The sequence below is a fragment of the Castor canadensis genome, chromosome 14 (assembly GCF_047511655.1).
Source record: "Castor canadensis chromosome 14, mCasCan1.hap1v2, whole genome shotgun sequence".
NCBI lineage: Eukaryota > Metazoa > Chordata > Mammalia > Rodentia > Castoridae > Castor > Castor canadensis.
This window is the reverse complement of record NC_133399.1, coordinates 21601104-21614454: the sequence shown is the minus strand read 5'-3', so window position 1 is coordinate 21614454 and position 13351 is coordinate 21601104. Positions and strand designations below refer to the sequence as shown.

At 52.4% G+C, this 13351-nt stretch overlaps 1 protein-coding gene across 1 annotated transcript; it reads left to right on the top strand.

Annotated features, from left to right (window-relative positions):
• The first annotated feature begins 88 nt into the window (after positions 1-88).
• On the top strand, positions 89-13070 carry Il27ra (interleukin 27 receptor subunit alpha). Its single transcript, XM_020155921.2, has 14 exons — positions 89-251; positions 618-735; positions 3026-3183; positions 3270-3427; positions 4058-4214; positions 4314-4387; positions 5860-6043; positions 6138-6326; positions 8026-8127; positions 8198-8356; positions 11186-11311; positions 11932-12025; positions 12122-12215; positions 12317-13070. Exons 1-14 carry the CDS (start codon positions 155-157, stop codon positions 12500-12502), a joined length of 1896 nt encoding a protein of 631 aa, XP_020011510.2. The 5' UTR covers positions 89-154; the 3' UTR covers positions 12503-13070.
• The last annotated feature ends 281 nt before the right edge of the window (positions 13071-13351 follow it).

Here is a 13351-nt window from a genome sequence, read left to right as displayed (position 1 = left end):
CCCCAGCCCGGGACTTCCCGCCAGGGAAGGGGCGGGGACCGAGCCGAGGTGCGGAGGCGGCGGGCGTGCCACTCCGCTTCCCGTCCCCGCCTCCTGTGGGCTGGACGCGCGCGGGGCGCGAGCGGCTGGAGGCTCTGGGGGTCCCCGGGGAGCTATGCGGGGGACCCCAGCTGCTTTCCTCTGGCGGTGGCCGAAGCTGGAGCTGCTGCGGGTGGCGCTGGTCGTACTGTGCCACGCCACCCGTCCCCAGGGTGAGAGCCGGGGTTGCCAAGCGCGCGCGCGCCCCGGAGCGCATTGGCGGGCGGGGGTGGGGACCCTGGGGCGACAACAGGATGTGGCTGCCAGAGGGGAGGGGGACATGTGTGGCCCACAGCCACCCCCTTCCTACTACCCATTTCCGTAAGGGACCCCAAAGGCCCGCTACGCTTGGTACAAGTGAAGGAAAGGGAGACTGGGGTGCGGCGCAGTGGTTAGGGCTTGTCCGCACGTGCCAGGCTCTTCTATCCTCCCCACCAAAATATAAGTCCCGGAAAGTTCAGGTTGTGGGGTGTGCAGGCGGCTGGGTGTGGGTGTGGGTTTGCCCCTCTTCACTGGGGACCCTCTGCCTCTCTCTCCAGGAAGCCCTGGGCCAATGCAGTGCTATGGAGTTGGACCCATGGGGGATTTGAACTGCTCCTGGGAGCTTCTTGGGGACCTGGGAGTCCCCTCTATGCTGCACCTCCAGAGCCAGAAGTAGTGAGTACCCTGAAGTAGTTTGGGGAAACTGAGGCAGTGGAGCTGGCCACTCAGGTCCCGGCTTGCCCTGCCTCCCTAGCTCTCCCACACTCTCGATCTTCTCCCAGTTCCAGGTTCCCTCATCCTTGCTGTGTGACCCCCTCTTTCCTCCCTTCTTAAGTGGCATAAAGGCCAGGTATGGTGGTTCACAGCTGTAATCCCAGCACTTAGGAGGCTGAGGCAGGAGGATTGAGAGTTTGAGGCCAGCCTGAGCTGTATAGCAAGACCTTAGCTCAAAAATAAAATTATAGGACAATAATCATAGCACGTGCCTCCCAGAGCTGCTTCTGCAGATTCAATCATTTAACGATACGAAGCTGCTTTTTATTGCTGGGTGGCTTTAGTCAAGAAGCTTTATGTATCTGAGCCTGGTGCTCCGAACTGCAGCTGTGAAAGAGCCTGCGTGAGAGACCTTGTTTCTTCATGGTGAATGTCAGCTGGAATTTGTGTTTCAGCTGGTCTAAGAAAGGGAAGAGCCAAGAGAGGGCCGTGGACGTGGGGATGGGGTGCAGGCCGCTGTGGAGTTTTTTTAAGTCGTAGCTAAAACGCACATAACATATTTTGTTTGTTTTTTGTAGTGCTAGAGATGGAACTCAGGGCTGGGCCCACCCCAGCCCCATCTTCATCAGTTCTGAGTGTCCAGTTCATTGGCATTCAGTACGTCGTATTGTCTTGTGGTCTTCACCACCACCCCTCTCCACGAGGGAAGCCGAGTGTTAATTGAGGGATGTGGGGGAGTCAGAGAAGGGCCTCTCCTTTCATTGATGAGATGAAATTTACATAACATAAGCTATTTTTAAATTTTTTCATTTTTTTCTTTCATAAGCTATTTTAAAGTATACAAGTGATCCAGGCATGGTGGTGCACGCCTGTAATCCCAGCACTTAAGAGGCTGAGGCAGGAGGATTGAGAGTTTGAGGTCAGCCTGGGCTACATAGTGAGATCCTCTCTCAAAAAACAAACAAGCCACAGGATGTCAGTGGCTCACACCTATAATCTCAGCTACTCAGGAGGCAGAAATTAGGAAGATCACGGTTCAAAGCCAGCCCCAGCAAGTAGTTCGAGAGACCCTATCTTGAAAAAAAAAAAACTCGTCCCAGAAAAGGACTAGTGGAGTGGCTCAAAATGTAGGTCCCAAGTTCAAACCCCAGTACCAGAAAATAAACAAACAAACAAACAAACAAAAAAACGGGCAGGGCTGGCAGAGTGGTTCAAGTGGTAGAGCACCTGTCTAGCAAACATGAGGCCCTGAGTTCAAACCCCAGTACTGTCTCCCCCAAAAAAGAATTATTGAAGTGTACAATTCAGAGGCCCATCAGTTCCAAGTAGTTGTAAAACAAACAAAAACATTATTTACTTTTTTTTCTCTCATCCTGGGTATTGAATTCAGGGCTTCCCACTTGCTGCTGGGCACTTGAGCCAGCCCATCAGTCCTTTTTTACGTTTGTTTTTCAGATAGGATCTCACGCTAACTTTGCCCAGACCAGCCTGACTGATCCACCTACCTCTGCCCCAGAGTAGCTGGGATTACAGGCATGTCCCACTACACCTGGCCCTCGCAGTTGAAAATTTTTTCCCCCACTCAAAAAGCCAACCTGGACTGATTAACAGTCACCCTAATGCCCCCTCCCTCCAGCCCTAGCAACTCTGGTTGGCCTTTCTGTCTCTATGGGTTTAACTTGGAACATTTCATGCGAATCGGGTCGTACATGTGGCTTTGCACTCAGCACCCTGTGCTCCTCCATGTTACAGCAAGAATCACCATTGCTACGAGTGTGTGTGAGTGAAAGTTTTTGTTCAAGTCTCTGTTTTGGGATTTTTTTTTTTTTTTGGCAGCACTGGGGTTTGAACTCAGGGCCTTATGCTTGCTAGACAGGCTCTCTACCACTTGAGCTACTCCACCGGCTCTTTTTTGTGATGGTTTTTTTTTCGAGCTAGGGTCTTGAGAACTATTTGCCCAGGCTGACTTTGAACTGTGATCCTCCTGATCTCTGCGTCCTGAGTAGCTGGAATTACAGACGTGAGCACCGGCGCCCGGCCGGCTTGTGCTTCATTGGCTTGGATTTGTAGTTGAGGAAGCGAGGCACAGAGAAGTCAAGTGCTCTTGCCAGATCACACAGCTCTGAGGTGGCACTGCTAGCTTTAAACCCAAACAGAGCAGGCTGCCGGCATGGTCCCCAGACAATGGTGGGTATCAAATGACTCTGGGTCAAAGCTAGTGTCATTCTCATTGTCACATCTCCCCTCACAGCCATTCCAACAGAACCCAGACAGTGACGGTGCCTGCTGGGCAGAACTGGGTCACCATTCCACGGGGACATCTCACCACATCTGACAAGCTCCTTGTCTGGGGGACCCAGAGGGGCCGACCTCTGTGGCCTCCAGTCTTCGTGAACCTGGAAACCCAAAGTAACGTGGCAGGCGGGTGGGGCGCTGTGTGGAGCGAGTGGTCACAGAGGCCCCCTGCTCAGTGGCTTTGGCCTGTCCTTCCCCAGTGAAGCCCAGCGTCCCCTGGCTGTACCCTGACGTGGACTTTTCTCAAGATGAGCCCCTGGAGGCCACGATCCAGTGGGCGCCACCCACATGGCCATCCCACAAGGTTCTGATTTGCCAGTTCCACTACCGAAGGTGCCAGGAGTCGAGCTGGAGCCTGGTGAGTGCCTGGAACCCTTTTCCCCAGCCTGTCCCCAGCAAGGTCGCCAAATCAGAGCCTCAGCCCCAGGCTCACTGCGTGTCTGGGCACAGAGTCTGCCAGCACCATTCACTGAAGGGCTGGGCAGGTACCTTAACCGGCTCAAAAGAGTCCTGTGTGGAAAGCACTGCAGTTAGCTGGGCCTCACACCTGTCATCCCAGCTACCTGGGGAGGCTGAGATCAGGAGGATCGAGGTTCCAGGGCGGTCTGCTCAAAAAGCTCATGAGACCCCATCTCAACAGAAAAAAGCTAGGCTTGGTGGTGCACGCCTGTCATCCCAGCTACGGCAAGAAGTGTAAAATAGGATTGTGATCCAGGCCATCTCTAAAATAGCCAGAGCAAAATGGACTGGAGGTGTGGCTCAAGTGGTAGAGCACCTGCCTTGCAAGTGTGAAGCCCTGAGTTCAAACCCCAGTCCTGCAAAAATAAAAAAATTAAAAACAAACAAACAAAAAACCCCTGCAAGTCCCATGTCCTGGAACCCCTGAGTCCTGGGCAAATCAGGGTGGTTGGTGACTCTGTGGACACAGAAGTTCTTGTCTCCTCACCTCAGCCCCCCTCCCCATGGCTCTCCCCTGTCTCTCTCTCAGTTGGAGCCAGAACTGAAGACCATCCCACTGACCCCCGTGGAGATGGAGGACATGGAGCTCGACACCTCTTATGAGGTGTCTGGCCGCTGCCGAGTGGAGGAAGAGGATCTGTGGGGCGAATGGAGTCCAGTTCTGTCCTTCCAGACACCGCCCTCTGGTGAGGACAGGCTCACCACAAGCCTTGGCCCCGCCCCTCCTGGAAATCTGACCAGTCAGAGCCCTCTCACTTGTCCCCACCCTTCCTCCTCCTTGCCAGCTCCCAAAGATGTGTGGGTATCCAAGAGTTGCTGCCTGACATCCTGCACACAGGAGCCCCTGCTTCTGTGGAAGGTGAGGTGTGAGGTCCACTTGCATTTCTTTGCAGGGGTCAGGACACCCCCAAATAATGATGGCAGAAACAACACACTTGAACCCACTGTCCTTTCTTTTATTTATTTATTTTTTGTGGTACTGGGATTTGAACTCAGGGCCTACACCTTGAGCCACTCCACCAGCCCCTTTTTTTGTGATGGGCGTTTTTCGAGATAGGGTCTCGTGAACTATTTGCCTGGGCTGGCTTTGAACCTCGATCCTCCTGATCTCTGCCTCCTGAGTAGCTGGGATTACAGGCGTGAGCCACTGGAGCCCAGCCAGAGCAAGTCCCCACCAAGGTCACCTGCTCCTGAGATGCCTGAGACGCAAGATGGGTACAGGTGCTCCAGGCAAGGCACTGAGATGCAGAAGTCTAGATGCAGGACTGGAGCTCCATGCCATGACGTGACATGTGACATTGTGCTAAGAGCTCCGTGCTGGTGTACAGCATGTGTTCTAAGATGGTAGAAAAAAGGCCAGGCGCTGGTGGCTCACACCTGTAATCCTAGCTACTCAGGAGGCAGAGATCAGGAGGATCAAGGTTCGAAGCCAGCCTGGGCAAATAGTTAAGAGACTCTATCTCAAAAAACCCCATCACGAAAAAGGACTGGTGGAGTGGCTCAAGGTGTAGGCCCTGAGTTCAAAACCCAGTGCCACCAAAAAAAATGTTGAAGAAATAAAAATTTTCCACAGGCAGACATGCTGGTACACACTTGTAATCCCTTGAATCCAGAGACAGAGGTAGGAAGATGGTGGTCCGAGGCCAACCACGGGCAAAGTTAGTGTGAGATTCTATCTCAGAAACTAAGGTAGATCGTGGCTGAAGGCCAGCCCGGGCAAATAATGCTGAAGACCCCATCTCTGGGAAGAACCAGAGCAAAATGGACTGGAGGCATGGCTCAAGTGGTAGAGCACCTGCTTTGCAAGCTCAAAGCCCTGAGTTCAAATCCAGTCCCACGATGGGGGTATCCTGTGTGTGTATGTAAGGGCTTGATATGTTGTTAGGAATTTTTGCATTCAGTTTGAATCACTACAATACTGCGTTCAAGCATCATTGAGCTTGGTAACTGTTTTCTTTTTCTTTCTTTCTTTTTTTGGTGCTCTACCACTTGACCCAAGCCCCCAGCCCTTTTTAAAGTTATTTTTCAGGTAGGGTCTACTGTGCATGCGTGGAGCCGTCTTCAGACTGGCATCCTCCTACCTATGCCTCCTGAATAGCTGGGACCTCAGATGTGAACCACCATGCTTGGCCTGTTGGTTGAGATGGGGTCTTGGTAACTTTCTTGCCTGGAGCTGACCTCCCAATCTCTACCTCCCTTAGTACCTGGGGTTCCAGGTGGACACCACGATGCCCGGTTCCTTTTGGTTGTTTGAGACTGAGTCTCACTGTGCTGTCCTGGTAAGTACCCAATAAGCAGGGAACATTAACCCTTCTTTCCGTCCTCTCTCAGGCCCCGGGGCCCTGTGCACAGGTGAGCTACAGGGTGTGGTTCCAGGTTGGAGAGAAGAATCTGCCTCAGGAAGAGGTCCCCTGTTGCAGGTCTCCTGTCCCCATGAGGGCGGAGTGGGCTGCAGTGTCTGCTGTCAACACCACCACTTGGGCGTCTCTCACTAACCTCTCTTTGGTCTGTTTGGGTAAGGCACTGTGACCTTCTACTACCCAGGACCTTGGAGGGGCAGCAGGGGACTTCCGAGTGGGCAGCCAAGACTTCTCCCTGTCACCCTCTAGCCCCTGAGTCTGCCCCCCATGGCGTGGAGGTCAGGCACATTGCTGGGAGCCCAGAGCTACTGGTGACCTGGCAGTGGGGGACCGGGGATCCAGGGGAGTACGTGGTGGACTGGGTTCGAGACGGTGACCCCCAGGAGAACCTCAGCTGGGTCCGGCTCTCCCCAGGGAACCTCAGTGCATTGTTATCAGGTAAGGCCCCAGGATGCCTAGGTTCCCGTCTGTATTAGTCTGTTTTCTGTTGCTATGACAAAATACCCAAGGCTTGGTATTTGGAAAGAAAAGTTAGCTCATAGTTTTGGAGGCCTGAGAGCATGGTTCTGGCTCTGGTGAGGACTTTCTGACTACATTCCAACATAGCAGATGGGATCATGGTGGAATCCTGTGCCAGAGGGATATATCACATGGTAATTTAGGAAGCCACAGGAAGTTCAAATTGTAACATTAATCTGGGCACCAGTGGCTCTCGCCTGTAATCCTAGCTACTCAGGAGGCAGAGATCAGGAGGATCATGGTTGGAGGCCAGCCCAGGCATGTAGTTCGAGAGACCCTATCTAGAAAAAAACCCATCACAAAAAAAGGGCTGGTGGAGTGGCTCAAGTGTTAAGAGTACCTGCTTAGTAGTGTAAGGCCGTGAGTTCAGACTCCAGTACTGCCAAGAAAAAATTGTAACATTAAGTAGAAGAGGTGTGTGTGGGGGGTCCAGAAAAGAGTTCTGGACTGGAGATTGATACTGGGGAGTCTTTGGTATAGGACATGGGAGAGTGAGGAGTTGGGTGAGAAATTGGGGGCAGAGACCCAAAGCTTACAAGTACATATGAAAAAAAGCAAGAGGAGTCCCAGCCAGGCTTGGTGGTGCACACCTGTAATCCCAGCCCTTGGTTGGTGAGGTGGAAGGATGGGTTATATTGTGAGAAAAGGGAGGAAGGGAGGGAGGGGGAGAGGGGGAGAGGGAGAGAAAAGAGAGAGAAGAAAGAGGAGGGGGAGAGAGCCCCAATTTCCCGGTTAGGGAAGGCTATGCAGAAGAAGCCTGTTCGAGGAGGGACCCCAAGAGCCTCGGCGGCCCCTCATGTCTGCAGCTGACCTCTTCTGAGTCCCCGTGCCTCTCTCAGGTGCCTGCACTTGTATTCGTTGGCGCCAGGGCCCTTTCTGGCCAGTGACACATTTGCCTGCTTGGACAGCAGTGATGACAAATGAAATGGGGGGAGGCTGGAGAAACGCCTCAACTTCCTCCCTTGGGAGGCAGAGTGTGCTCTCTGCTGCCCCCACAGGTCCTCAGTGGAACCTCAGGTGTCACCATAGAATTTTTTTTTTTTTTGCAGTGCTGGGGTTTGAACTTGAGCCACTCCGCCAGCCCTTTTTGTGTTAGGTATCTTTGAGACAGGGTCTCATGAACTACTTGCCTGGGCTGGCTTTGAACCATGACCCTCCTGGTCTCTGCCTCCTCAGTAGCTGGGATTACAGGCGTGATCTGCTCGTGCCCGGCTTCACCATGGGAACTTGATCCTGTTTTTTTTTTTTTGTTGCGTTGTGTTGTGTTTTGAGACAGGGTCTCCCTGTGTAACACAGGCTGGCCTTGAACTCGTGATCTTCCTGCCTCAGCCTCCCAAATGCTGGGATTACAGGAGTACATGACCATACCTGATGGAAGTTTGTGCCTTACTGTATCTTCCATCCCTGTCTCACTTCTCACTGTTCTGTTGGTAATTCCTGGGGACCCAGGATAAATGACTTACACCCAAAGCTGTATCCCAGGCTGTCCTGCTGGGGACCCTAGTGACAGGGAGAGGAGAGTCTGCCAGTTAGCACAGGATAACACCTATGGAGTGGACAATGGGTGTGGGGGGGTGGAGAGCAATTATAAGTGGCCTTTTTCTCCTCTCCCACTCAGGGAATTTTGAAGAAGGGGTCCCCTATCGAATCACGGTGACAGCAGTGTCTCCTGCGGGCTTGTCCCCTGCCCCTTCAGTCTGGGTGTTCACAAAGGAACTAGGTAAGAAGTGGGTTGGGGAGGGGGGCTGTCCTGGAATCCTGGTAGATCTGAACTGATTTCTCCCTCCCAGCACCCCTACTGGGACCAGCACTTTGGCGACTCCAAGATGACCCCCCAGGGACTCCTGCCATAGCGTGGGGAGAAGTCCCAAGACACCAGCTACGGGGCCACCTCACGCACTATACCCTGTGTGCACAGAGCGGAACCAGACCCTCCGTCTGCACAAACGGTGAGCATCACTGCCCCCCAAGAGACCCATGATGTCATCCACGCCACCCACTGTTGCCACAAGGGCCTTCTTGACTCTCTCAGCCCCTGGGGACACACGGTATCACCAAGTCCCTAGAGACCAAATAACTCTCGGCTCTGACGTAATGAGCTCTCCTTGTGCTGTTACAAATGAAGTTCCAGCTTGTACTTACTGACATTGCAAGAAGCCTGTCGTATTTTATTAAGTGACAAAGATACAAGAAGTACAAAACTCTGGGAGATGACTCCATTTTTGGTCAAATAAACCCAGCATTGAGCGAAGCCAAGGGATAAATATGCAAAGAAGTTCCTCTGAACGTTAACAGGGTTTGTAGGATTACGTGTCATTTTTCTTTTTCTTACCCTTGGGTATAGGCTAAATTTTTCCTGTGAGCACAAATTCCTTTTTAAAAATATCATTATTGCTGGTGGAGTGACTCAAGCGGTAGTCACTTCTGCCTAGCAAGCATGAAGCCCTGAGTTCAAACCCCAGTACGAAAAAAAAATCAAAATATCATTATTGCCGGGTGTGGTGGGGCATACCTGTAATTCCAGCTACTCTAGATGTGGAGGCTGGAGGCTGTGGGTTTGAGGTCAGCCTAAGCAACATTATCTAATCCCTATCTGAAAGACAAAATGCAAACAGAAGGGCTGAAGGAGCGGCTCAAGTGGTAGAGCGCTTGCCTAACAAGTGCAAGGCCCTGGGTTCAAACCCCAGCACTGAAAAAAACGAAAATTTGCAGCACACAAGAAAATACACGCTGGGATCTCATGAACTTTTTGCCTGGGCTGACCTCAAACCTCAATCCTTCAGATCTCTGCCTGTTGAGTAACTGGGATGACAGGTATGAGCTACCGTGTTGGCTTTTTTTTTTTCTTCTTTTCTTTTTTTGAGACGGTCTCACTAGGTAGCCCAGGCTGCCTGCAACTCTACTCCTGCCTCAGCCTCCTGGTGTGCTGGGATTACAGGTGTGTACTACCATGCCTGGCCCCTACCTTCAAAAGAGAAACTCACTCTAAATACACGTGGCAAAATTATATAAAGATCATTAGGTGAAAAGTATAAAGGAGGCTGGGTACAGTGGCTCACACCTGTAATCCTAACTGCTTGGGAGACAGATTGGGAAGACAGCAGCTCCAGCCCAGCCTGGGCAAAAAAAGTAAGTAAGACCCCATCTCAACAGAAGAAAGTTAAGCATGATAGCCCGTGTCTGTCATCCCAGCTACAGCAGAAGGGGTAAAATAGGAGGCTCTTGGATCAGGCCAGCCTGGGCAAAAAGCGAGACCCCCCATCTCCAAAACAACCAGAAGAAAAAGCACTGGAGGCTTAGCTCAACTGGTAGAGTGTCTGTCTAGCAAGTTTGAAGTCCTGAGTTCAAATCACAATATGGCCAAAGGGAAAAAAAAAGAATAAAGGGACGAAAAGATGTGGCTCAGTGGTGAAGTGCTTGCCTAGCATGCAGGAGGCCCTGGCATCCTGGTGGAGTGGCTCAAGTGCTAGAGTGCCTGCCAAGTGAGCGTGACGCCCTGAGTTCAAGCCCCAGGACTGCCATAAAATTAAAAATTAAAAAAAAACAGTGAGCTAGAGGCCCTGCGCTTGCTCCCCAGCACCACGTGTCTATAGTTAATATATCTAATTATGACTAATCTTACTATAGTCTCTAGATTGGCCCCTGAATCTTCTGACAAGGGTTTACACTTTGCCTGTTTTCAGCTGATGACATAATCAAGACCCCCCCCCCCTCTCTCTCTCTCTGTGTATATATAGTGCTTGCTTGTTGCTTGGTTGGTTTTGAGGCAGGCTCTTGCTAGGTAGCCCAGACTAACCTTAAACTCCCAATCCTTCTGCCTCAGCCTCCCAAGTGCTGGGATTACAGACTTGAGCCACCACACCGGCTTCTCTATCAATATATCTTTTTTTTTTTTTTTTGGTGGTACTGCAGTTTGAACTCAGGGTCTCATGCTTGCAGGCACTCTACCACTTGAGCCACTCCGCAGTCCCGTTTGGTGTTGGGCATTTTCTTTTCTTTATTTTTCCCTTCATGCCCCTGTGTTGGGTTTTTTCAAGATGGGGTCTCATGAACTCTTTGTGAGGGCTGGCTTTGAACTGGGATTCCCCTGACCTCTGCCTCCTGAATAGCTAGGATTACAGGCGTTACCTGCTGCACCGGGTTTATAGCAATATATCTTGATCCATGTTCATGTCTCCTATAATCCTGTAACAATCTGAAATGCTATATACTCTTTTGGTTAAACAAACAAAGGACAGCTCACTGAGAAAAGTGAAAGAGAATAGTCCAGCACTGTGGCACACGACTGTAGTTTCGGCTACTCAGGGGGATGAGGCAGGAGAACCACTGGCACTCCAGCATTTGGGGCTACCGTGGGTTTGGGTGATGCTCCCTTCACTGGGTTCTGTGCAGGTGAGAGATGTGTTGTTCATTAATTCAATATTTCTTCAAATGTGTCACCTTTTAAGTGCTAGGATCAAACCCAGGGTCTCCCGTATGGTAGGCACATGCTGTACCCCCTGAGCCACACCCCTCGTGGGAAACCCACAGACATAGGCAATCCAAATACTATCTAAGCAGTGATAAGCGCTGAGTAGAGAATGAAGCAGGGAAGGTGGGTGGTGCAGGGGTAGAATTTTAAATGAAAGGGGTTTCATTTAAAATCCTCATTGAGGAGGTCACATTTGAGTTGACGAGGAAGGAATATCTGGAGTGTTACAGTCAGAGGGAAGAGGAGGTGCAAAGGCCCTGTGGTAGAATTTCACCACCTCCCCAACATCTCTGACTGTGTCCTTCAGTGAGCAGCAGCACCCGGACTGTCACTCTTCCCGACCTTCACTGGGGTCCCTGTGAGCTGTGGGTGACTGCGTCCACCATTGCGGGACAGGGACCCCCTGGTCCCAGCCTCCGGCTTCACCTACCAGGTAGAGGGTCTAGGGTGGTACCGCTTGCTTCATTTGGGGGTGGTGTCTATCTGGAGTCATTAGTTGGGTTTCAGCGGGCAGACAACCTTGAGACTTGAGGGGAGGATTATTTAGGGCGAAGGGCAGGGCTGTAGGTGGAGTCCAGGACCTCAAGCATGCTAACCTCAACCTCCAACGCCTCAGGGCACTTCCATTCTGCTAAATGCTGCTGTATTTTATCTGGCAATGTGTCTGGGACCGTTTCACCCCATCTCTTATCTTGACCTGTCCCAGTGCTGCCCTACTTGCAAGCCCCACCCCTCCCCAAGAGTCCCCCCTTAGCTACACCCATTTCCAAGCCCCACCTTCCCTGATTACCTCGCCCCTTAGCCACACCCACGCACAGGCCCCGCCCCTCAAGAGTCCCATCCATAGCCACACCCACTCACAAGCCCCGCCCCTACCCAAGATGCTCCCACCCATTCACAAACCCCACCTCTCAAGCTTCCCACTCACAAGCCCCGCCCCTACCCAAGATGCTCCCACCCTTTAGCCACACCCATACCCAAGCCCCGCCCCATCCATCTGCCCCTCTTTCTCCTCCCTCATATCCCAAATTTTTCTCCTCCCTCCCCCACCAGATAACGCCATGAAGTGGAAAATTCTGCCAGGTGTCCTCTCCCTGTGGGTTCTGTTCCTCATGGGCTGTGGCCTGAGCCTGGCCACCTCGGGAAGGTGAGGCTGTCGGACATTAGGTGTTGGGAGAGGACTCTGGGATGTTCTTGGCGCTGTCACCTGAATCCCCTGCCCTGACTCTTACCTGCTCACCAGGTGCCTCCACCTGCGACACAAGGTGCTGCCCCGCTGGGTCTGGGAGAAGGTGCCTGATCCTGCCAACAGCCATTCTGGCCAGCCCCACATAGAGGTGAGCAAAAAGGCCTGCTTGCTGGAGCCCTCTGGGGACCAGGGGACCCTGGGAAGTGGGGAGGGGAGGGGAGAGCAGGGCTGCAGCCTCCTCTCTTCCAGGACGTGTTCCAGACCCCGCCCCCCCAGGACTCACCCATCCTGGAGGTGGAGGAGATGGAGCCATTGCCCATGCTGGAGACCCCCCCGGCCTCAACCCCTCTTCACTTTGGATACGAGAAACACTTCCTGCCCACGCCTGAGGAGCTGGGCCTTCTGAGGCCCCCCAGTCCCCAGGTCCTGGCCTGAGCCTTGCCAGCCCTGGGTTAGCCTGCTTGACAGGTGAAGATGCTGAGGCTCAGAGAGGCTGAGTCACCTGACTGAGGACACACAGCCAGGCTGGAGCTAGAAGGGCCCCTTTGGAGAAGGCCCGGCCTCAGCAGGGAAGACACAGATGGATGAAGGAACAAAGGAAAATACATGAAATTGAGACTGGCAGCTGCCTCCCCAAATGTGTCCTGCTGAGGAGAACCACCTTTGGGTCTAATCCCAGCCTCCCTTGCAGCTAGGTCGGCCATGGACTGAGTTCTCCACAGATGTGGGCACAAGTGACATGTGCCCCCAAGGACCCAAAAACACTGGGTGGGGGTCCTCCACACTCTGCCTTTGCCTGTGTGTGGGAACAAGCACATGGTCAGCTCTGGCCTACCCGCGGTGACAGTGGGACAAGAAATGGGAGGGAACCTGAATCCCTGGGTGATACCGTGGAGCAGAGCCTGAATCCCTGGGTGAGCACATGGAGCAGAGCCTGAATCCCTGGGTGAGCACATGGAGCAGAGCCATAGTAAACTTTTGTGTTTTTATAGCTACTGTAGCTTGAGGTTTTTCTGTTAGCAGTAACTGAATTTACACTCTTCTGTAAATAACCTTGTTTTTGTTCTTGCAGCCCAGGGATTAGCACTCAGGGCTTTACACTCACTAGGTAGGCACACTGTACCACTCCAGCCTCTTTTGCTCTGGTTATTTTGGAAATAGGGTCTCACTTTTTGTTCATGCTGGCCTGGACCACGATCCTATCTTTCTTATGCTTTCTGCCCTAGCTGGGGTGACAAGTGCGCATCACCAAGCCTAGCTTTTTTCCATTGGGATGGGGTCTCA

What these genes read in the sequence shown, in the direction of transcription:
- Il27ra (XM_020155921.2), top strand. Translation starts at nt 155, where the DNA reads ATGCGGGGGACCCCAGCTGCTTTCCTCTGGCGGTGGCCGAAGCTGGAG. An exon ending in AGGAGTCGAGCTGGAGCCTG is followed by an intron (nt 3,428 to 4,057) that starts GTGAGTGCCTGG and finishes TCTCTCTCTCAG; the next exon opens with TTGGAGCCAGAACTGAAGAC. An exon ending in CCTCCGGCTTCACCTACCAG is followed by an intron (nt 11,312 to 11,931) that starts GTAGAGGGTCTA and finishes CTCCCCCACCAG; the next exon opens with ATAACGCCATGAAGTGGAAA.